This window comes from Solanum stenotomum, chromosome 2, assembly GCF_019186545.1.
Source record: "Solanum stenotomum isolate F172 chromosome 2, ASM1918654v1, whole genome shotgun sequence".
NCBI lineage: Eukaryota > Viridiplantae > Streptophyta > Magnoliopsida > Solanales > Solanaceae > Solanum > Solanum stenotomum.
The window spans coordinates 392,014-415,652 of NC_064283.1; the positions used below are offsets into that span (position 1 = coordinate 392,014).

At 34.9% G+C, this 23,639-nt stretch overlaps 3 protein-coding genes across 7 annotated transcripts; 1 reads left to right on the forward strand and 2 right to left on the reverse strand.

The window, feature by feature from the left end:
* Positions 1–918: 918 nt before the first annotated feature.
* Positions 919–9,088, reverse strand: LOC125857112 (glutamate receptor 3.3). Of its 3 annotated transcripts, none has more exons than XM_049536778.1 (7): positions 8,722–9,088; positions 7,447–7,774; positions 5,792–7,134; positions 5,418–5,695; positions 4,290–4,321; positions 3,803–4,206; positions 919–1,634 (listed from the first exon to the last, which is right to left on the reverse strand). In XM_049536778.1, exons 2-7 carry the CDS (start codon positions 7,754–7,756, stop codon positions 1,161–1,163), a joined length of 2,841 nt encoding a protein of 946 aa, XP_049392735.1. In that variant the 5' UTR covers positions 7,757–7,774; positions 8,722–9,088; the 3' UTR covers positions 919–1,160. The 3 variants fall into 3 exon arrangements, with proteins under 3 accessions (XP_049392735.1, XP_049392736.1, XP_049392734.1); XM_049536779.1 differs by having other exon boundaries at positions 8,714–9,088; XM_049536777.1 differs by having other exon boundaries at positions 920–1,634; positions 7,447–7,833.
* A 2,166-nt stretch (positions 9,089–11,254) lies between these two features.
* LOC125855350 (probable protein phosphatase 2C 27) lies at positions 11,255–17,534 on the forward strand. Of its 2 annotated transcripts, XM_049535069.1 has the most exons (6): positions 11,255–11,457; positions 12,081–12,332; positions 13,337–13,531; positions 14,655–14,860; positions 15,521–16,056; positions 17,493–17,534. In XM_049535069.1, the coding sequence occupies exons 2-6, from the start codon at positions 12,129–12,131 to the stop codon at positions 17,513–17,515; spliced, it is 1,164 nt and encodes a 387-aa protein (XP_049391026.1). In that variant the 5' UTR covers positions 11,255–11,457; positions 12,081–12,128; the 3' UTR covers positions 17,516–17,534. The 2 variants fall into 2 exon arrangements, with proteins under 2 accessions (XP_049391026.1, XP_049391025.1); XM_049535068.1 differs by lacking the exon at positions 17,493–17,534 and having other exon boundaries at positions 15,521–16,344.
* A 521-nt stretch (positions 17,535–18,055) lies between these two features.
* LOC125855156 (uncharacterized) lies at positions 18,056–22,448 on the reverse strand. 2 transcript variants are annotated; one of them, XM_049534838.1, is made up of 9 exons: positions 22,129–22,448; positions 21,852–21,878; positions 20,960–21,039; positions 19,870–19,942; positions 19,614–19,671; positions 18,790–18,841; positions 18,658–18,682; positions 18,446–18,537; positions 18,056–18,356 (listed from the first exon to the last, which is right to left on the reverse strand). In XM_049534838.1, the coding sequence occupies exons 1-9, from the start codon at positions 22,339–22,341 to the stop codon at positions 18,302–18,304; spliced, it is 675 nt and encodes a 224-aa protein (XP_049390795.1). In that variant the 5' UTR covers positions 22,342–22,448; the 3' UTR covers positions 18,056–18,301. The 2 variants fall into 2 exon arrangements, with proteins under 2 accessions (XP_049390795.1, XP_049390796.1); XM_049534839.1 differs by having other exon boundaries at positions 18,056–18,353; positions 22,129–22,429.
* Between the last annotated feature and the right edge of the window lie 1,191 nt (positions 22,449–23,639).

The window sequence follows — 23,639 nt, forward strand, 5'->3', positions numbered from 1 at the left end:
CAATTGTGTGTTGTAAGTGCACCATATTTTATGCTCTTTGTCCTACTACAAGTGAGTTTAGTGGAAGCTATAATGATAAAAGGGCTAAATGCATCTTTTTTTTTTGACTTATTCCCTCCTCTGGCAAGTGAGTTAGTGGAACTAATGATGAATAAGGAGGACTAAAACAAGATTATGATGTTAAATTGTGTAATCATTTTAGCTAAAAGTTAAAACTATATTAGAGAGAAACTTATATTTACTAAACGCTTCTTCGCATAATCTTTACTTGATGCCAAACCAATGTCAAACATGTGGTTTCTTTTTCTGATGAGGGGTAACAATGAGATTTGAAGCCATGATAATTGCATGCTCCTATGCAAAGGCGGATCTAAAATTTAACTTTTATGAGTTCAACATTTAAAGCTATTAGCATTAAACTCATTATATTGTAAAAGTTATGGGTTTATATCTACTATTTGTTGCAGTTTTTCTGAAATTCTTACATATAAATTCATGCTATGTGTTGGAAGTACAGATTCAGATGAACTTATGTCAGCATGATACATCTACTTCTGCTCTTATGTCGTGCTGAATTGGGTGTCCAGGTCATGTCTCAATCCCAGTGTGCCTGATCATCCGAAAAGACTAGTTAAACATCATTAGCTTGGTTATCTTATATACGCTTGAATATTAGAAAGTGCACACTTTTATTTACTTGATTGTATCTTCAGCCAAAATAAGCATCAGCTACAACTGCTGATAGCACTCATCTTCCTTCAATTCACAGTTCACTGCAAGCTCCTAAAGAGGCTTCCGTACTTCCAAAAAAAAAAATGAGGTGCAATGGACAGCCTTTGATCAATGGCTAAATCTACCTAGAGGCTGCAATTCAGCAATGAACTTTACCTTAACCCATCAAACTTAAAATGCAGAAACTACAATTAAAACACGATGACAAAATCACCACCATCCACATGAATCCATAGAAAAAGTATCAGAGTTGAAGCATACTTTAGTTCCATCACTCTTCCCAGAATCCAGAAATGATATTGATTATGTAAAGATTGTGCTAATATACAGTTGACAGCTGAATCTTATATATGATGTGTAAAACAATTCTATGTTAAAATTGAAACTTGTTAAGAACCCTGTAAGAAATGTAAGCTGGCATAATTGAACTAATGAATTTCATTTTGAGAAGGAACCTGTGATTCTCTCCACCTGGAATCCCTTCCCAAGTCATTTTCTATGTTGTCAGCAGAAACTGATCTGTCGATTTTCCTTCGCTTGCTGCCTCTATTTGATTTATCTGATTTCTCATCAATAATTGACAACAAAGTTTGAAGACGTTTGGAACGTGAAGTAGTACTCTGACCATCCATATCAACTGCAGCATTGGAAGTCCGGCAAAATTTACGCAGAATCTGGATGAAATATATTAGGAGAGCAATAAAGCATGCAATCCCACATATAAGAAATAGGCCTGAAAAGCTTCTCAAGTGAAGGCGATCTGATTCAAGCTCAGCATTGTCTAAACTACACGCACTTCTTGCTAACCACTTGTCATGTATCCTCTGGAGATCTCCATTCTCTGATAGCGTTAAAATTGCAGTTGACAAGTCGACAGCCAAGGGAGAGTCCCGAGGAAATGCCTGAATCAGAATAACAAGCACAACATGACAGAGCAAAACATGATTTCTGAATTCCGTGTCTCCAATAGATAAATAAAGAATCTATAAGCTTAATTGAAATGCAAAACCCCGACGTCAACGAATTTTACACAAATACTCAGAAAACGGTTTTAAATAGAAGTGTGCTTAGTGATATGCTACAAAAGCCTACCAAGATGTCCAGGACATTAAGTTTTTAGTCAATAGAATAGAACCTTTTAAAGGGGTGACTGAATCTGAAAGTTGAAATGGACACCAATATCACGTTCACCTCAAAGACTAGATAATATTGATTTACATATATCACACACAGAATAAACTAGGCATACTCGAGTGTATTATGAATCCTACAGGACCTTCTATGAGATTCAACAACTTTTTTTTTACATGCGTTTGATCAACTCAGTCTTGGATGCATGACCAACTTACTTAATGTCAGTTTTTCCCCTTCCTGCAAAGGTGGAAGAAAGAATTGATGCTCTGAGAAGGAATTTTTTGTGGCACGGTGAGAAGGAATATAAAGGTTTCCACCTAGTCAAATGGAAGACACTGCCACTCTCCAAGAAGCAGGGAGGACTGGCAATCAAAAATCATAGGAAGCAGAACAAAAGTCTTCTCATGAAGTGGTTGTGGAGATTTCCTTTAGAAGAACAATCTTTGTGGGGTAGGGTAATCCAGGCCAAATATGGGAAGGAAGGACCCTGGAAGACTAAGAAAGTGACATCCACATATGGAACCAGTTTGAGGAGATCAATTAGAAACTTATGACATGGCTTCTATGCAAAGACTGAATGTAATGTGAACAATGGGAGGAAGATCAGGTTTTGGGAAGATAACTAGTTAGGGAATGGAAGCCTCAAACGCTTGTTCCCAGATATTCATCACCTGAACCAACAACAAGACTCAATTCTTTATGAAGTTTGTTCTGAACATGGATGGAACCTTACCTACAGAAGACTGATGCAAGCCTGCTACCAAGCAGGAGCAAAAAAAGGAATATGTTGGGACAGGAAACCATCATAAGCTAGCCAACAAGCAAAACGAGTTCTCATTCATACCCTTTTCAAGAGGTATGGATTGGAGATGTGGAAGATACATTGGTCGAAGCTTCTTTCAAGAAGTTTTCATTTCTCCCTGGGAGGTGGAGAGATTGGCTGAATTTTATGGAACACTCGATCAGTTCTTGGGATTCAAGGAAGGCGAAGACACTCTTAAATGGAAATGTCATAACAAAGGATTATTCATTGTTAGTTCTGCATATAGAAATATGAATCAGATGGGATCCCAAGCTAACTTTCTGCCTTGGAAGCTTATATGGAAGGTTAAAATACCATATAAAGTGGTAGTTTTTACTTTGTTGGTGGTGAAAGAGGCTATACTTACACAAGAGAATCTTATGAAGAGGGGAATACAAATGTGCCCAAGATGTTTTTGTGAGCAGGTTGCAGAGACAATTAACCATCTGTTCTTACATTGTAAAGTGGTTGGCCAGCTGTGGAATTTGTTTACTAGCTTCAGAGGTATAAGTTGGACTTTTCCAGAGAGAACAAGACACGCTCTAGGAAGCTGGAATATGGAGGGCAGTGGCGGCACAAACAAGAGTAGATGGAAAATTGTCCCAGCTGTTATTTGGTGGACCATATGGAAAGAAAGGAATTCTAGTAATTATCAACAAGAGCAGCCCTCTGCACAAGATTAAAATGAACTGCATTATCACTTTTTGCTATTGGTGTATTTCAGAGTATATAGATGACCCTGTGGCTATTGTAGACATTCTAGGGTCCTTATAAAGATGAAGGAGGATCTAGGGATAGTTTTCTTTTTTCTTCTTTTCTTTTCTTTATCTTTTTGTTTATGCCAGACACACAAGTGTGGAGGGAGGATATGATGTAAATTTTTGGATACCAGCTTTGAGCTGATGATTGATATACAAATGTTGCCTTTATCTAAAAATGAAGTGCAACTCTTAATATATATAAGATATTCTTCCCAATTTTCTTCTGGTCCAGAAAACTCTAGGAAGCTACAGATCCTCTTTCATACAATATAAACCAAGGTGTACTTACAGAATTAGGATTAAGGATAAAGAAAAGGCAGGAGGCACACGGAATGAGGAAAAAAGAAAAAACTGTAGGAATAGAGAAACTTACAAAACCCCACCCACTTTTGGTGAACTCTTGGCCTACAATCCTGAATTTGCACTGGTTTGACAGGAAAAGTTCAACATATGGTCTTTCATCCACCACTGCAGCTACACCCCCTTTTGCAGGACCACGTTGAAGTGCTGTAGCATATTCTTCCGGTGATCCAAGGGGAACAAGTCTGGAATTTGGTATACCAATTTCCTCCAAATACCTTTCTGCAAAAGAACCAACTTGGTACCCGATTGGTTCATCAGTTTCTTTCAAGCTTTCGATACCTTTAATAGGAGAATATAATTGTTGCACAGTGAGGATGGAGGTCAAACTTGCTGTGTAACTTGAATTTATTATCAAAACGACAAAGAGCCATATGATCAGCACCATGCGACCAAGCGTACTTACAGTATTCTCTCCTACAGAGGAAATATCACAAAAGTTAAGAGAGTAAACATAGAATGCACCGCAAAACAATTATGCTGAACTATAGTTCACTTACTGTGGGCAAAAAAGAGAGTTGAAAGGCTGAACCTGCAAGAAGAACAAACAATCGTCAGACAAATCGTCTTCTATGATAGCGAAGTTGCTCTCATTGGAAGCAGCAATCCTTCTATAACAGTGTGAACTTCTTCGAGTAATGGTTAAAAATCTATTCAAATCAAGTTCAATTGAACAATGAAGTGGACCACACTCAGTGCTCACAGAAAATTAAAGCCGTAAACCATAAGAATGCTTAAAGAACTTCGGCTTTATATGTTCCCATTTTCTAAAAAAACAATTTAGTGGAGATACACCATAATTGATAAACTATGAATTCCAGAAATCTAGGAACTTTCAGACAAAGAACTATTCTATGAGCAACAACTGCATTCATAACTGATAAGGAGAACAGAGAACCATAGCTATCATGTCTGTTTTCTGAACTCATATACTATTTAAGTACAAATAGAAAGATACAATGACACATGCAAATTTTGATATAATAACAATCGTATCATCAAGAACTAATATTTATGATCCCACAATCTATGTTTTCTTGTTTAGTTAAGAGGAGAAGTAAAAAAGAACTAGCACCGTAGCAGGAATCTATGTCAAGTTCATCACAAGCACGCGTACAGAATAGTGTACGGCATGTATGGACCTATGTCACTAACATTAGCGTGTTTTTAGGCAAATACACATCCCACACCACATGGGTTGGGCCTGCTCACAACCTTTTAATTAGCAGGTACCACAATGCACAGTAAATAACATGCAAGTATTGGGATCATGATGCTTCTTTTGTCAACGGACTTTGGTCTCACCATTTGGTAACTTAATATGAGAATGTTGTCACTTTGTAATTATTTTTGTTATTTTGTAAAGCTAAACGATGTAAGATGGGGAAATCATCATTTTGTTGACTTAGAACATTTCATATATGCACATAAATACATTATGAAAAACTTATTTTTCTGAAGTAGCATTTCCACTTTCTGCATGGGACTTCTGGAGGTAAGGAATTATGTCCTCCTTCATGTATTCACACTTTGGTTATTAATATACAGGGAGGGTCAATGCTACACCCTCCGCCACCACAAGGTTGACTTAACCAGAAAAAGGAAAGAGAAAGAACCTTTGATCTCACCATAGAATGGTTATCAACTGCTGTTTGGGAGGCCCACGAAATTCATCATTGGTTCGGTGCTCCAAAATCCACACTACCATCCCAACAAAGAGAAAGAAAATAGTGATAACTCCCCACATTTGAGCAGAAAAGGGTCTTAGGAAGGCCCAGCCACCGGAATTTAACTTTTGGAATGGGGCCACAACAACAAGTCCAGATGCGGCATATGGCTGTGTGAAATCGACAACTCTAGTCCGATTCGTAACTATTGCAACATCACCAACAACACCATCAAATTTCTGGGAGCACACAAAAACAATTCATTTAAAATATAGTTAAAATCGTTTAATGTTAGCATTTGTGGACATACATCCTCGCTGTCAGCATGAACTTACCCCGGTTGTGATTAGCCTCACCATATCGGTGTAGCTGGGATTTTCATGCCCGTTTCCATAGGGGACAAATTTATGTGGAACAGCATATGGCAATAAGTTTACAGCAGCAGTGAATACATCAATGCAAAAACCTTTAAAATTGTTAGTGCCTGGACTTTGAGACACAAATTCCCGATAACTAACTCGGATGGGAACCCCTATTTTCAGTTGCTTACCATTGTTTGGAAAAACCCATCCACGAGGTTTTTGAACATTGTTTCCAGGCCACACAACACTATAAAGTTTTTGGTTTGTACTTGAACGATTAGGTGGCCTCGAGTAAAAGGTCTCGGGAGGCAAAATAGACAAACCAGAATAGTTAGACCAGTAACCAACACGTCGAAAACCTGTTCCAATTACATTTATGATATCATATGCTGGACGAATAAGAGATTTGTCTGGAATAAACTTGAAAGGCCCCGTCAAACCAACAAAATCACTCTCCAATAAGTTCTTCAGCAGAAGTGGCCCACCATCAAAAATACTCATTGCTTCAAGGTGAAGATTACTTCCTTCAACTGATTGCAACTTAGTATCATTAGAAAACGAAATGGTCCCTCCTTGATTAAAGAATGAATCTATGGCATGTGCAACTAGCCAAACCGTGTCATATGCATGAAGAGCATAGGAATTTAGCCCTAACAAACCACCTGTCAACTTGTTCCATCTGGATGAAAATGCTCTTTTATTTTCAGAGTCTGGAGTGTGTTGTCGCAAAACTAGAACTCCTTGCATGGTATCCATAGTATCTTGTGGCAGGGGAGGAGAGGAATCTAACACAGTGGTGAGCCAATCTGTGGATATCCATACATAACCATCACCCATCATTCCAAGATAATGTGCCACTGAAAGTACCATCAATCCTAAAGTACGATATGCATGTAGAACAATGACTCTAGATTCCATCAGGGCAACCTTTACCATAACATCCATAACATCACCTCGCGTAACAGTAGCTCCAGGGGAAATCCCTGCTTTATATGAGATGCGACAGCGCCTTGTTGCAAGTGCATCATCTAATGCAGAGACACCATTTCTCCCATAGTCGTCATCAATAAAAATCGCTATCACCTCCTTCCAAGCATAAAATTCAATGATCTCAGCTATTGCAGTCATCTGGTATAGATCATTTTGAGTTGTCCTAAGAAAATAAGGAAACTGAAGAGAGGAGAGTGTGGGATCAGTAGCAGCAAATGATAAGAAAGGAACTTGGAGTTCATTGGCAACATGGGATATGGTATGGGCAACTACAGAAGATTGTGGGCCTATTACTGCAACAACATCAGTCTCCATAAATTTCAAGGCTGCAAATAAAAAAAGTGTTAGTCTAGAGATTCAAATATACCCTTAAATGAGAGAATTGGGAAACTTTACTAGGCAATGTGAATCAAATTTTGAATGAATGCCAGATATTCTAATAGCACAAAACATCAGCTATCTATATCAACTGAGAATGATGAACTACAATGAGTGTTGACATTAGCAATGGCTTCCAAGCATCACTGGCTTCCTTAAAGGAGGAACTATCTTTCCTCTTGTTATTTCCTGATTCTAAAATTGCCAGCATCTAAGGCAGTGTAACGGATATTCAAGGAAATGAACAGTGAATAAAGTACCTCCGATCATGCCAAGAAATCCACTGCAATTGGAATTTTGCAACTGCACAACAAGTTTGGTTCCTTGGAGGACGCTAGAGTTGGAATTAACATCTTTCACAGCCTCCTGAATTGCAATCTTGGCAGCTCTTCCAATTGTAGAGTCAAATGTAAAAATAGCTCCAACATTCACAACAGCAGGCCTTGAAGTGCCATTCCCACTCAACCCGTCTGAATACACTCCAAAGCATACTATACAAGAGACAATAATCCAAACCACATTCATCCTAGATGAATGACACCACAGGATCTTTGTGTGCTTAATTAGCATTCATCCTACCACTTCCTTCTACAAGATAGAATTCTCAAACAGTTAGGGTCGTAGGAAAAGAGCATATCACATCAAACCTTTAGAAAATTGACATCTAAAGTATTTCAGGTTCATGAAAGATCATATCACATCAAAACTTAAATCACAAGATGGTTTCTTCCCATCTGTCCTAACCTTGGTGGATAGAATTATCTAGTATTTGTTGCAGTGGGACATGGAAGGTATCCCATGAAGCTAGTTGAGGCGCGCGGAAAAAAAAAAGGTTAAAAAATTGACATCTAAATATTTTAACTCCAATACTTTAACATATTATCGGGTAAATGCCATGAGAATTGTACAAACTACAAAATCCCCACAACAACTTTATATACTAAGACTAAAGCACTCACAAAATGAAGCAAGAGCTCATGCATGTGCATAACACACAAAAAAGGGGGAAAAGAAACGGTTGGCTTAAACTGAAAAAAGGAATCAGATTCTATGCTAAAATTAAAGCCCGACATAAGTACTCAATAGAGAGGAAGCATTATTGTGAACACCCAACTTTCCCGAATGAATTAAGCGTGAGAAAGAAGCAGAATAAAGCAGAGAAGGAGCCACATTCTTTTAGCCATAACACAACAACAACAACATACCCACTGAAATCCCACAAGTAACGTATACCAAGGGTAGAGTGTACAGAGACTTTTCCCCTCTCTCCCTATCTCGTGGAGGTAGACATAACACAAGTAGAGAAAGGGAAGCCACACGGGACCACATGATCACATGGCAGCAACTTTACGGTTTGCCAAGGCCATAGACTCATAGTAACAAGCAAAGGCAAAAATTTGGGTCTGACAGATTAAGAAAACCTTGAGACAAAGAAATACACTCTTGAAGAAAAAAAAGTAGCAGACAGAGTAAAAGACAGAAGAATCAAGAATGACTAGACTATTAAAGTCAAGATTTTGAACAGACCCTTTTACCTCACAGCCAAAATCCCTTTTTTCCTGGCTTGTATCTTCTTCTCTTCTTGCTACTAGCAATGTTGATCAAGCTACTAAATTACTCTTTCCTTTTGCAGTTAGGAGTGACCCTTTTAATTCTTTAGCTGAAAAACCTTAAAAAGTTGCAATCTTGGTTGAGTAAAACTAGTAAAGTTCAGAACTTTGACAAATCCAGTGCTAGTTGATGACCAATTAGGCTTCACTTTGGCAAGTATATAGAGAAATTCCCCAAATAATTCTTTTATTCAAAAGCAAATAAGAAAGAAAAGATATTGGTTTTGTAAAAATGGAAAGTTTGAAACTTGGGAAAGCAATCAAGAAAGAATTTATTTGATAGAGAAGGCTGAAAACAGTGATGGATTAGGGTGAGACAACAAAGAAGGAAGACTCCTACAAGCACGTGAAAAAGTTTTTTAGTATTTCTTATTATTTCACAAGAGTTCAATTAATTCCGATGCAAACATTACACATCATGCCACCCTTTTAACAACAAAATCTATGCTTAAAACTCAAATCCAAGAGGTTAGACAAATCCAACTATCCACCACGACTAATATGGAATATTGTTCTAACATGAGAACAGAAAAAATAAAATAAAGAAAGTTGTTCCTAACTTAAATTAAATTCAACAAAAAGGGAATTTTTTTTCACGTTCATTTGGGTTGTACACCAATCAGAGAAAGAATAATAGAGTTTGTGATTTGGCCAAAGCAACGAATAAAGTGTCTTTGGAATAATTTGAAGTTTTTTAATTTTTTGTTTTCATAAAATTTTGAAATTATAATTTTTTGAATTTGAAGTTGTGTTTGAATTTGACCAAATATTTGAAGGAAAAATTTATAATTAAATAATTATTTAAAGATAAAATTTCAAAATCTATCGCAACATTAATTTATTTTATCGGGGCTACAACTATTTGAGTTACATCAAACATTCTACAACTTGCCTAAAAAAAGTACTCCATTCAATTATTGCAAATTGTATTTATTAGGAAGGAGCTCTAGCATTTGGAAAGGAGTTGTGATCACGTTTTTCTTGAAAATAATGTGTGGATGGAATTTTATTTTTTTTCTTTTTGGTTGCTACACTTATTGAGAGCTATAATTGAAGTTCAGCAAAATTTTAATTTCATATTTATATTAAAACTTATTAATATAAAAATAATTTATTCAAAATTCAATAAGCAAAGAGTTATATATAATATAAAAGATTCAAAATTATAAAATTATAATTCTTGATCTGCAATGGAAAAAGAGTTCTCCCCTTAATAGGCTTCTTATCTTAAAAGAAAATAAAAAAGGAAAATAAGAGAGGAATCACTCTTTGAACTGCAAAATGAACAAAAAATAAATATCTTTAATTTATCACCGTTTTATTATAAAGCTTGTTCCACTATCAATAAAGAAAATAGAAGTTGTTGCTTCTAGTAGAGCTTTTAATTAATTAATTTATTTCTAGAATAATTATCAAACATATACTGCAAAACATGCATACCATATTCAATTGTCAAAATTAGGTTGTTTCTTTTTCATATATCTACATCAGCATTTGCAATTGTTATTTACTTGTTTTGTTCGACTTCTTTTTTCGTTTTGTTTTTTGGTTCGTGTTCCTTTTTTTCTTTGCATTTAATAATGAATAAATTATATTAATTAAATGAATAAAAAAAGAATTGGTTTAAACTATAGCAATTACAATCACTCAATAAAGATGTTCGCCTTTATTTGGAATTAATCTAGACGATACAGACTGGGGATTTTAAACATTGATATAGCTAAAAGTCGCATACAAAAAAATGAAAAGCAGACTTTTCACGTTGTTTGAGGTGGATTAGTGCGTATTCGTTTAGACAACGATGAATGATGTCAACCAACTCGATAAAGACACGGTTAATTACAAGTTTACAAGCTTGACAAATGTAGAGTATATTTAGAAAAAATAGAATAAATAAACATCTACGATAATTTAATGTCAAGAACCATATATTTTCTTTTAAACTTAAATAACTTGAAATTTTTCATTCTATTTTTATATTTTGCAACAAAACAGAATAAAGGCCAGAATATCATTAATTTATAAATATTAATATATAGTAATACTCCTTTAGACTAATTTCATTTCCAAATTTCTCACTAATTTCAAATCATTAAAAATATATTATCTCATTTAATTATTTCAATCAAAATTATTTGTATTAACAATAAAAAAGTAGTATATTTTATGCAATTAGTTTAACTATATACTTCACAATTATTCATGATTATGCATTTACACTTTTTCTTTTTTTCACATTCACTATTCATTTCATACTATTTTACTTCGCACAATTATAATTTTATTTTCATTTTAATTTATTGGATATAGTTGAAATTTCAACCATCAATCAAGTATATACTTCAAAGCTTTAATGCTCGAATTTATAATTAAAAGTTTGAATCTCGAAATTTTAATATTGCATGGATTTACTATTCACTAGTGAATGACGTAAAATGTCATGTTCTTTGGTCTGAAAGAAAAGCCGTTTTTTAATAATCATTGTCCAGGAAGTGCCGGTTACCAACCGCAAATGTTGCCTTTATTTTCTCAGTTGGATTTAGGGTCTCCATTTTTAGCAATTTCCATTCTTGGTTTCACCCCTTTACTTCCCAAAAAAGGCTAATCATCTGTGACTTCCATCAAAATTTCCTTTTTGGGTGTCCACTTCAGATCATTCTGGTAATTTAGATTCAACTTTTGATTATGAACTGAAGTTTGTTCATAAAGATCTCTGTGCTAATTAGACTTATGGGTTACTATTTTTGTTTGTTTTTCTTAAGTTGGTTTGCTTCCTATGGTTATTTTGCTTTGTGGGTTTGGTGAAATTTACTGAAATTATTGATCTTTGTTGCTTGTGGTGATTCTATGACAAAAAGGGGTTTCATTTCTGTTTATTTTGATTCTTGAATTGTTGCAATTTTAGAGCTTGGGGAGTTTATAAAGGTAGTTGAGGGTATATGGGAAACAACATATATACCTTGTAGGATAAGATCTGTGTACACACTATCCTTACACCCCCACTTGTGGGATTATTGTTGTGGAGTTAAAAAGGGTCTTTTTGGGTAAGGGAAGGGAAATGGGGAAGGGATTACAAGGTGGGTACCGGTTAAAACAAATTGAGCTACTAAGATTTTCCATTTAGAACGGTCTTGAATTTGTAATCGAACCAAAGATTGAAGCTTTTTGTTTTTGTAGGACTGCTAAAGGTTTAACCTTGACAATTATTGTACTGCAAATTGTTCTCTCTCTTTTTGCCCTTTTACGAGTGATTGATTATCCTTTTTGCATTTTTTGGGGTTTAGCTTTCCGTGGATAAGAATCTCTGAGGCTATTGAATTTATGCTCTGGGAATGCATATGGCTGCCTATACAGATTTTTCACCACCATTTGCTATAGTAGAAGGGAGTTACAGTAAGGAGAATACATCTGCTGTTACAGATGAATTACTAGAGGGATCAAATGAACTAAAGACGACGAGTGATAAGCAACTACGAGATCCTTCTGTTGTACGGTATTCAGTGAACTCTACTGCACTTGTAGCAGACACTGATTTGGTAAGTGGAAAGTGTTAAAGCTTGGTAGTGATCTTATCTCAGCATCTTGTTGCGTGTTTATATCCCTTGTTGTGCTTGATAATACTCCCTCCGTTTCATTTTGTTTGTTTGGTTTTGACTTGGTAGTTCGCACGGAATTTAAGAAAGTAAAGAACTTTTGAATCGTATAATCTTATACTAAAAGATGTGTATAATGTACCAAAATATCCTTTGGTCTTAAACATGCTATGTGGAAAGTTGAAATTGAAGAGTTGCCAAAAAAGGAAAGAGGCATTCCTTTTTAAATGGACTAAAAAGGGAAGTAAGACAAACATATTGAAACGGAGGGAGTACTATTTATGAAACAGTTTAGTTTTAGTGAGAATTCAGTTAGTGGTTAGATTTATGGAAGTCAAAGACAGTTTAATTGGATTCCTTGTTGTGCTTGATACTAGTATTTAGAAAACAGTTTAGTTTTTAGCAGAAAAAACAATCTCTGCGCAAGTAATGCAGCTTTTGATTGGTGGTAGTAAACTAATATGCATAAGTGATGAGGAAACGACAGATAGAATGTAGAATAAGAATACATGTATTAGTCATACGTGGATAAGCATATCTAAAGACAAATCGCTGCATAACATTCTACATGTCATTATTCATTGCATAACAATTCCTACAATTTTGCCCATGCATTATAATCTTTACGTAACTAGTATGAGAACCAAATGACTCCTAAGATCTAGATTGCATGATTAAAGCAATTTATTAGTTGATCTGCCTGAGTACACAACATTTAAGTTCCCCATGCCTTCCGATTTTTTTTTTTGTTTTTTTTTTTGGATGGGGGTATTTTATCAAGATTGAAGCTATAAAAGTTGTAGCAGTTAATCTCTTTATCTGCTAATAACTACATTAACAACTCCCCTTGAATTTGCTTCCTTTTCCATCCTTTTGATTTTTCAAACTTTGTTGTTTGTACATTATTAAGATCATGCAGCTAATATTATTTTTCTTACATCTACTAGGATTTTGAAATAACTGAGAAGGGTTTCCAACACCCTTCAGAGGGACAATCAAACTTTGAACTAATATTTCGTTCTGGAAGTTGTGCTGAGAAAGGACCCAAACAGTACATGGAGGATGAACATATCTGTATAGATGATCTAGTCATACATGTTAATGAAATTGCAGGTTCCACTTCCCCTGCAGCGTTCTATGGGGTTTGTAGCTTTTGCACTTCATTTGTTTATGCATTTTTGCATGCGTTGTAGATAGGAATACCCATATAATGTGCTATGTGTAGTTATGTTTCACCCTAAATGAGTTACTCTTTTGTGTTGGTTGTGTTCCTCTCATTGAATAGCTTGTGATGCAATTCATTTCAGAATTAAGTTTGATTCAATACAGCCATTTAAAGAAGGCTTAAGTTACTTAGGGCAGATTCCCCTCACTGAATCAATCAAAATCTGACAACGGAGAATTCAAGGGGGCCTGTTGGCCTTTGTTTTCTATAGTTAGTGAGATAATAAGTGTGAAACGAACTTCGTAAAATGGAAAAATGAATGGCGAAGGATAGATAGAGGTATAAAGTGTACAAAACGAGATAGACAAGAATTAGGAGCTTGTTTGGGCTTTTTGAGCGCTCAGCAGTATCAACTATCAAGTGAATGGTGACTTAGAAGGAAATGCAGTATGGATTGCTCCTTAGAAGGCTTCATGGGATCTATGATGTTCTTCAAGTGTGCAACATGTCCTCCATCTAAACTAATTTTAAATTTTCCTAGTCCGTAAAAGTATCAAACGAACTCTTCAAGCTTGTCTGGAAATATACTCCTAACATACTTAAATTACCAAAAGATTTATTCTGTTCAAAATGCAGTAGGCTTTTTGGATGCATATGCCTAGGGAAAAGTCAAACTATGAAGACCTATCTGCTCTTGACACTTTGCTGAAGTACCACTGAAGCCGAGGATTCCTGAAAAAAAAGAAAATCAATAATGGAACTCTAAAAGTGACCGTAGTTCAATTTAAGAAAGATAACGGCAACTCAAATTTTAGTGTGCATACAGGTGGTAATTTATTTAGGCTTCATGCAAAATTATAATATTTGTAAATTTACTTTTTTTATGTTTGCTTATCCCAAATAACTCAGGAGTTAGGATTGAGGTGTAGCTGATTGATTGATTGCTTTGCTGTGTATCTCATGGATTGTTCCGTAAATGATATGCACCTAGTTTTCTTTTTGTTTCTCGATTAAGCTGTGTCAATTGGTCCTTGCCCCGTTACTTGTACCTCCCATTATCGGTATGATTTAGTAATAACTCTGTTACTAATACCTCACAGGTCTTTGATGGCCATGGGGGTACTGATGCCTCATTATTTGTGAGGAATAATATTCTCAAGTTCATAATGGAGGACCCCTGTTTTCCCATGTGTTTAGAGAAGGCACTCAAGAATGCTTTTCTGAAAGCTGACTATGCCTTTGCCGACGATAGTTCTATCGACATATCCTCTGGCACCACAGCATTGACAGCTCTAATGTTTGGAAGGTAAGTAGATCTTCTGTTTCTTGTTTTCATATTTCTTGACTAAATTATTTCCTAGAACAATGCAATATACTTGCTGAAGGGAAAAATAAGAAGATTGGCTGCCATCTTGTTTGGTTTGGTCTTTTATGTTTACTAAAAGCATGAAGGCAAATACACATATTTAGTTCCGTTCTTCTGGGCTATTTCTCCTTGTGAAGCTTAATACGTATAACTGCTCTGGTTTCCATTTCATGTTGAAACTGCAGATGCGATCATGCCGACATTTTGAACTATTACTCCGTTTCAATTTCTTTGTGGTTTTGACTTTGACACAGAATTTGAGAAAGTAAACAAGATTTTTGAAACTTGTGGTCTTAAACTAAAGAATGTAGAATGTACCAAAATGAAAGGGTCATTCCTTTTGAAACGGATTAAAAAGGAAAGTACGACAAACAAATTGAAACGGAAGGAGTAGAATGAGCTGAATTTGTTTTCATGAAATATTTTCTGAATGCGTAGTCTGTTCTCTTCTTCTCCACAATCCACATTAACTGCTGATGACAGCATTCCTTATGTTTCTGATCATTATGAGTTTTTTGCACTCTTTGATGTAATTCAAATTTCTCTTCAAACAGGATTTGGTACTGTATAGTTTGTAGTGTGATATGATTTGTTTTGCAGAAACATGATCGTTGCTAATGCAGGGGATTGTCGTGCTGTGCTAGGGAAACGAGGTAAAGCCATTGAGTTGTCTAAGGACCACAAACCAAATAGCGCATCTGAAAGGCATCGAATAGAAAAACTTGGAGGAGTCATATATGACGGATACTTGAACGGACAGTTATCTATAGCGCGTGCCTTGGGAGATTGGCACATGAAAGGCCCAAAAGGTTCTGCCTACCCCTTGAGTGCAGAGCCGGAGTTTCAGGAAACATTGTTAACCGAGGATGATGAGTTCCTAATCATGGGTTGTGATGGTCTTTGGGATGTTATGAGCAGCCAATGTGCTGTTACGATGGCCAGGAAAGAACTCATGCTACATAATGACCCAGAAAGATGTTCAAGAGAACTGGTAAGGGAAGCCCTCAAGCGCAACACATGTGATAACTTAACAGTCATTGTAATTTGTTTTTCTCCTGATCCTCCACCTAGGATTGAAATTCCTCCTACTCGAATATGTAGAAGCATATCAGTTGAAGGACTGAATCTTCTAAAAAGTGTACTGGAAAGCAACTCGTGACAAAATCCTGGGAAATGAATTGCCTACTGGTATAACTCCACACTCTCGGGGACTCACGTTAGCTTCCTTGTTTCAACGTTTCACTTGCTTAGCTTATCGTAGTTTCTGAAAGCCTGTATATTGGAAATGTGTTGTATCAATATAAGATTAGTGTGTGTGCTCCAGCTGCATTTCTTGTGTTGTACAGATTCAAGAAAGCAACTTGTTTATTGTCCTTCTACTGCTTGTATGTTGGATTAGTACTGCATTTTGTAAATTTCAAGTTTGTTGGATGTGTGATCAGTAAATGCCAACTTAAATTATGTCCTCTAGCAGGAGATCAGAAATGAAATACCTATTAAGAAAACCATTTAACATGTTTGATCACAAGGGGTGTTTGACTAAATTATGCTTCTGTGATCTGTCGTTCCTTAAATGAGTAATTGATGACTATAAGATCAATATTATAATCAAGGAGGGTAACCAAGTTTCATTTTTATCGTTGAACTAAGAGACTATTTTGTTTTTGGATTTTCAACAAAGATTTTAGGGAAAAGGGTCTGATATACCCCTCAACTTTGTCATTTAGAGCTGATATACCCCTCGTTATAAAAGTGGCTCATATATACCCCTATTGTTATACAAATGGCTCACATATACCCTTTTCCTCTAACGGAAGTGAAAAAATTAATTTTAGTTTAAATTTTTTAATTATTTTTAAAAAATATAATCCCATATGGGTATGTTTAATCTTCCTCAAACATATATTATTATTTTTAACTTTTTTTTGTTTCAATGACTAATTTAGATTTATTATTTTGATGGTCAAATTTATTTAAGTTTTGTTAATATTCTTGTAAAATTTATTATAGATGACCCAATTTTTTTCTTCAAATACAAAAACTAAATTATATCCAAAAAAAATTGTTTTAAAATTTTTTTCTTTACACTAAGGAATGAAAGAAAAAATAAAATAAGAATAAGAAACTCAAATAATGATAATCAAAAAGTCACAAAAAATAATTATGTCCGAAAAAAATTAAAATATACCTTGAAATTTGCTAGAAAAATCATATATACCCCTAAATAATTTTTTTTTAAAATCAAAAGTCAAAAATATAACTTTAAAACTATATTTTTTTCACTTCCGTTAAATGAAGGGTATATGTGAGCTCATTTTGTAACGGTAGGGGTATATGTGAGCCGTTTGTATAACGGTAAGGGTATATATGAGCCACTTTCATAACGAGGGACATATCAGCTCCAAATAACAAAATTAAGGGGTATATCAGGCCCTTTTCCCAAGATTTTATTATAGATTGTCGTGCTGTGTGCTGGGAAACAAGGTAGAGCCATTGAGTTGTCTATGGACCGCAAACCAAACACTTCATAGCAATTCCTCCCATCTTTTGAAGGACTGAATCTTCTAAAAAGGTGTAATGGATAGCAACTCATGACAAGATTCTTGGAAATGAATGATGTGCCATACCAGTATAGCTCCACCCTCATTCTCATTTTAGTTTTTAATGGAATGTATATTGGAAATGTGTTCTATGTATCGATACAAGATTTCTGTGTGCGCTTCAGCTGCATTTCTTGTCATGTGTTGAAGAACCAACTTGTTTATCTTCCACTGCTTGTTGGATTAGTGCTTTTTGTCTCATAATTTTCAAGTTCGTTGGACCTGCGAATCAGTAAATGTTGCACACTTTCCAAACTACAAACATTTGCTGTAAAAGTGTGCTCCAACAAGTGAGCTCTTGGAATAATTACTGTATGAAGCTTGGTAGAACATTTAAAATATTAGTGTGAAATGTTTCAAGTGGAATAATTAATCTGTAAGATAAATACAACGTAAGATTATGTTGTACCATCTTCTATTTGCTTAAAAATATCAACTTTCATAATGGCTAGACTTAAAACATGTCCATCACTTTACCAATTCGAAATTCAGCTAAAACAGAAAATAGATTAATATATGAAGAAATAAGGACGTAAATGATAGTACAGATATTGTTCATCGATAAAATTAGTTATCTTGAGTACAGCATGCGATGACTGACTGATACATGGTCCAATAAAAAAGAGGGAAGAACATGTATGTTGTATTAAGTAAAGATATCAGAAGAAATATGAGGACGTAAAAAACTGTTTCTACTTCTATCAAACTCATCTGCTTTCATGGTTCACGAATAGGGACAATCTTCTTTCTATACCCCCTCAACCAGTCACGGAAACAAAAGTCAAAGTTCTCGGTCTGTATCTTCGTCTTCATCATTTACTGCCTTATTGGAGCTGCTGCACAAATGTAGACACTTATTAATCACTATAAATGTGAAAATGCTTAGAAGATGTCTAACACATAACATGATAAAGAAACTAATTACCTTGTCCCCTTGCAATAGTAGCTGAGATCTTCACATAATACCTTGGTTACATCTCCAACTTTGACAGATCCTTTCTTTATCAACTCTGCCAACTGTTATTTACAGGACAACATTAGTGTAATAGGCAATAGTTCATCATTAGTGTAGTATAAAGAGGATAAGGTAGCTTTCAACCACGAGGAAGCATCATTGCTGTAGGAAAATCATCTTACCTCATCTTCAGTTTGCTCGAGTAACCTGGCCACACAAACACATTGTTAAAGTGTATTATAGTTAGAGAGTAGAATTAGAACAGAAGTAGAAATTTCACTGTAGCTAAGAGGAGTAAGTGGTTCCTCTCTTACCTTCCACAAAAGGATGACATAGCTTTTGAATGTGCTCGAGCTTCTTGCTTATCTATCAAGGAATTAAAAAAAAAAAGGCAAAACATTAACATTGAAGATCTCTGTAAACTCTAATACATAAAAACCAAGGATGATTTACGGAGGAAATTGATAACTTATTCCTGTTCTCAGTGCACTCATAAATGAGAATTCAGTTATTGGTTCGGGCAATAAGAAATTGTTAGGTTTAGCCTAGAACAGTGGTATCATAATCATGTTCCCAGTTTCCAAGCTGTTGGAACATACCCCCAAGCTACCTATGTGTAAATGAATGAAAAGAATTTAAAAAGAGAAGATCTTTGACTTGCGAACTAAGAACATGCTAGATCATCCCCACAACACAAATGACAAGGTATTATGTTATTCACATGAATGTACGTCATGTATGATGTGTAATTTGGCAGCTAGAACTATAATGAGTCTGGACTCTGGCTGAGGTTTGTGCTTCAAAACAGAATGAGTGTGAGAGATAAAAAATCTCATGTCCACAAAATACTCAAGTCCATCAACAATTAACATTATGCTTAACTCGTCCAGAGAGATGAACCAGTATATATAGAGAGAGAATATGGTGCTCACAGACATTCAACTCTACAAGACATGATATCCAAAAGTTAATTTGGCAGGAAGATAGCAGATGAGGGCCTTGCGGGTAGACAGAAAACTAGGTATTGGACCTTCTAAGAAATTTATATTTCAACTCTCAATATTAGCAATATTAGCAGTCCAGTTATAAAAATGAAAAAGTGTACCAAAAAGGGAAGAAATGAAGTCACGAGACATACTAGTCTTGAGAAGGTCCCAATTGTTAACTTTGATCCACGTGTTGGTGCTTGAATCCACCTAGCAGGCAAAAGGGAAAATCATTAGCATTAAAGAAACATTTCACTCACCTAATGGTGAGCATAAAGTGTACAAACCTTTTATTTATTTCAAAGTTTAGGTTTGATTCAATTGTGTCAATTAATACAGCTCCTGTTCTTTTGTTTTAAAAATAACATATAGCGATGAGAAACTAGAAAGACTTCAAGGAAAGGCTACCTTCTCCAGTGTATAATCTTGCATCTTTTCACAGAGGTCATCTAAGAGTTCAACAACTCGCAACTCACTGCCTCTGCTTGAAGAAATAAATCAAAAAAGTTACTAAAATCACACAAGTATAGACTTTTATATGCATGTCAACTCAACAACAGGGAAAAAACATTGTGCAACTGCAAGTCAGCAATATGGAATCCCAGCACTCTATAAGTGGTTACTCCTAGCAGCTCAAGGAATCTGGCCATCGGGGGAAGGGGGAATTAGAACTGAGTCAAGAAGGGAAGGTAAAAAGAAGAGGAAAGAGAGCAATGACAATCTAAGAGCAGTGAGAGGCCAACGTGAAACGGATGGGATTATCAGACCCTTAAAATTGGATCAGCGGAAAGAGAGGAAAAATATGCATGAGTGATAACTTGCTTTTAGTATAATTAAAAAGAAAAAAACTGACTGTAGTTCCAAGGGTAAAGTTGGTAATGCACCAAATTATCTATGCTCCCCACCTACTCATCTTCTGGAACTCATAATATGAACAACTTCTTGTAAACATCAAATAATTGTGTTGAAACTTGAGACCACTCTTCTCATATGTCTATTCTCGTATATCCAAGCTGATGCTTACCTTTTGTTCAAATAACGAACATCTAATAAGGGCTTGATTCAGGTTATATTTTTCATACAAGTTTTTCTAAATGAAAATGGGAACAAAAGCTTTTTGAGAATGGGGAAAAGGGGAAGAAAAGTATAAACTTTATGCAAGTACAGTTCCTAGAAAATGACATATGCAATACCCTTAGAAAGAGTGGATATGGTATGAGCAAATAACACAAGCAGAAAGATCAATAAGCATGTTCAAACTGGAAGAAGTATCTATAATACAGTTCCTTCAGGGAAGAAAGCCAATACTCTTTTAACTCTTTAACCTGAAAGTTGATAGGATATAGAGAAATATGTTTGAACTGTGACCTAGATTGGTTCTTAAATACAACTGGGTAACAGATTTTGAAGTTGTAACAAAAAGAGAAAGAATAAAGCAATTAGGAACTGATGTAAGCAAGGACCCTATTAATCAATAAGGTGATCATAAATATTTGACCTGTAATCAATAAGTTTCCCTTCACGCTGACCTTTAGAATCCAAGCGATGTCTCATGTCTAGATGGTTTCTTGGCTTTTCCTATAAAATATACACATATTAGCCCAGTGAAAATGTCAAAGAATAGACATGAAATTATACTACTTTAAATAAGTGAAAATAAGAAGACAACTTGAACAGAACATGTTTTACTTCTGATGTATAATGTATTGTCCTAGTAATCAGTTATTTTGGCGCTTTGATTTTAAAAAGTTCTATAAAACTATTGATACCACTACTACTATATCCTCTTTCTCAAGGAGTTCGCCATGTAGGTGATTCTGCATTTGATTCTTCCATCTTTTTTAGAAGCTTGCTTATAGTAAATTGCAGTTTCAAAAACCCAACTTTATGATTGGTCACAGTAGCCAAGAAATAAGGATATCACTGCATGCGACATTTTATTAACAACTTCTTGTCTCAAAAGTGAATCAATTTTGGCATTGGCACAACTTAAGAGTCTTACTTCACCATGTATAAATCATGTACACAAACATAAGCTAGTGAGATACAAGAAAGGAGCAGTTCAAACATTTCAGCATGGCGAGCAACATATCATCTGTCTTCCAAAAACATCAAATTTTGACTAGCACAACTTCAAACATTTTCACCTCATTATAAGGAGTAGTTCTCAGTTCAAGTCAGGATTCATATCCATTTATACAAATCATGCTAGAAGAAGCTAAATATCTCCATTTTTAACCTATAGTAAGATACCATCACAGCAAAAAGTTACAATGATTTATTTTTCTTCCTTTTTCATATTCCTGATAGATTGAGCTATGAAAAACTTCTACAAGGTAAAATATACAACAAAAGAGAGAAAGATCACCGAAGCAACATGGTTTTCTTACTTTCAATAGTCCATGCTCTAGCTCCTCCTGAGAATCATGAAAACAAACGAGTCAGATCCAAATCAGGCACAACAAGTGAATCATCTGTCAAGTATATACAATTTTTTGCTTTCACATTACTTCGAGCATACAACAATCAATCAAGTACTACTTCTCAATCTCAAATTAGTCGGCGTCCACTGTATCCAATAATTAGTCTTCAATCGAATTCAAGGCTCTATAAAATAAGTTAGAGTCAATCTATACACATTGGCGTAAAATGAGTGTAAATACTTACAGCAATGGCGGAACAAGCAGAACATTTATCTTCGATGCAGAGCGCAGCTTGTAAAACAGATAAGAAAACAATAACAACAATCAAAATAATAGATCTCGTATACAGCTTAATCGCCATTTGCCCGATTTCTCCGTCTTCCTGCCAACTTCTGCCGGTACCGGAATCGCAGAAGCTATGTACAAGTATTTGAATGAGAACGGCGGTCCACGTCATCGGCGGGCATTGGTGTCATTATCCAATCAGAATGAGCCACGTTTGCTTTTTTTTATTCGATTAACCACGTCGGATTCAACTCGTTGGCATTTCGTATTCTTTCCCTTTTTACTCTTATGTTATTCAAATAATATCTAATAAATTGAGTTGATATTAAAAACATCATGGACTTTACTATCTGATTGTATAATTTAGTTTAAAATATAGTAAGTGTTTTCCTTCGTTTGGTGTGAGAGATAAGAATAGATAATCCTGGAATGTATTTAAAAATACACCTGAGAAAAAATTTAGATGTCTTGTTTGGTTGACATGTTTGGGATAACTTATTCCACCATTTATAGCATAGTGATGGAATAAGTTATCTCATACACATAATGTGATAAGTTATCTCAGGATAACTAATCCCAAGATAGTTAATCCTGGAATAACTAGTTCCCAACCAAATGACCCCTTAAAGGTGTTAAATTTATAGAAAAATTATGTTGCGTTGTTATTTAAATATTGTTCTATATATCTCTTTTTGAGTATGAAGAATTAGAAGTTAACTTTATTAACTAAAGTCTACCTTCTTGTTCTTCAACGAGAAATCCTCATGTGCTTAAATTAACAAATTTGTAAAATGATATTTTATTGTTTATAGTTGTAATATTGTGGAGGATGATTTTGCGACTTTGAATGGTTTTGTGAGACTGTTTTATATGTCCATGGATCACTAGATCAATATGTTGAGAAAGTCATGACTATTTAAACAATTGTTATTAGAAAACTTCTTGAATATGTTATCGGTAATAGTCTAATAGATCGAAGGATATGAAGGTGCTAAACATGTAATTGCTATTAAAACTTGCTTATAGGTTCGATTTGATGATTAAGTTAAAATCAAACAATTTAACCTTAATAATTCATGAGAATTATCACTTAATATTTAATAATAATTCTGTATGAAAAATATATATACTTATTTTATTGTTCATTAATTCCACTACCACGCATTTTGGATCAAGTGGGCTACTACTAATCTCTGTTGGTTAAGTGTCCTAATCACTTGCCACCTACACAAATTGACAAACATAAACCCAAACTCATAAACAAACAATATTAGATTGGATTGTAAAAACTATTCTTGTCAAAAAAACAATCCTTTGTCAACTAATTACTTGTTAAACACTTCCATAACCAAACATCAAGGATCCCATAGTAGCCTTTTATGATTAAAAACTAACTACTACTATAATTTTATTGTCTAATTGTCCTAATCACTTGCCACCTAAAAGGAAATGAAAAGAAATACTCAAAAC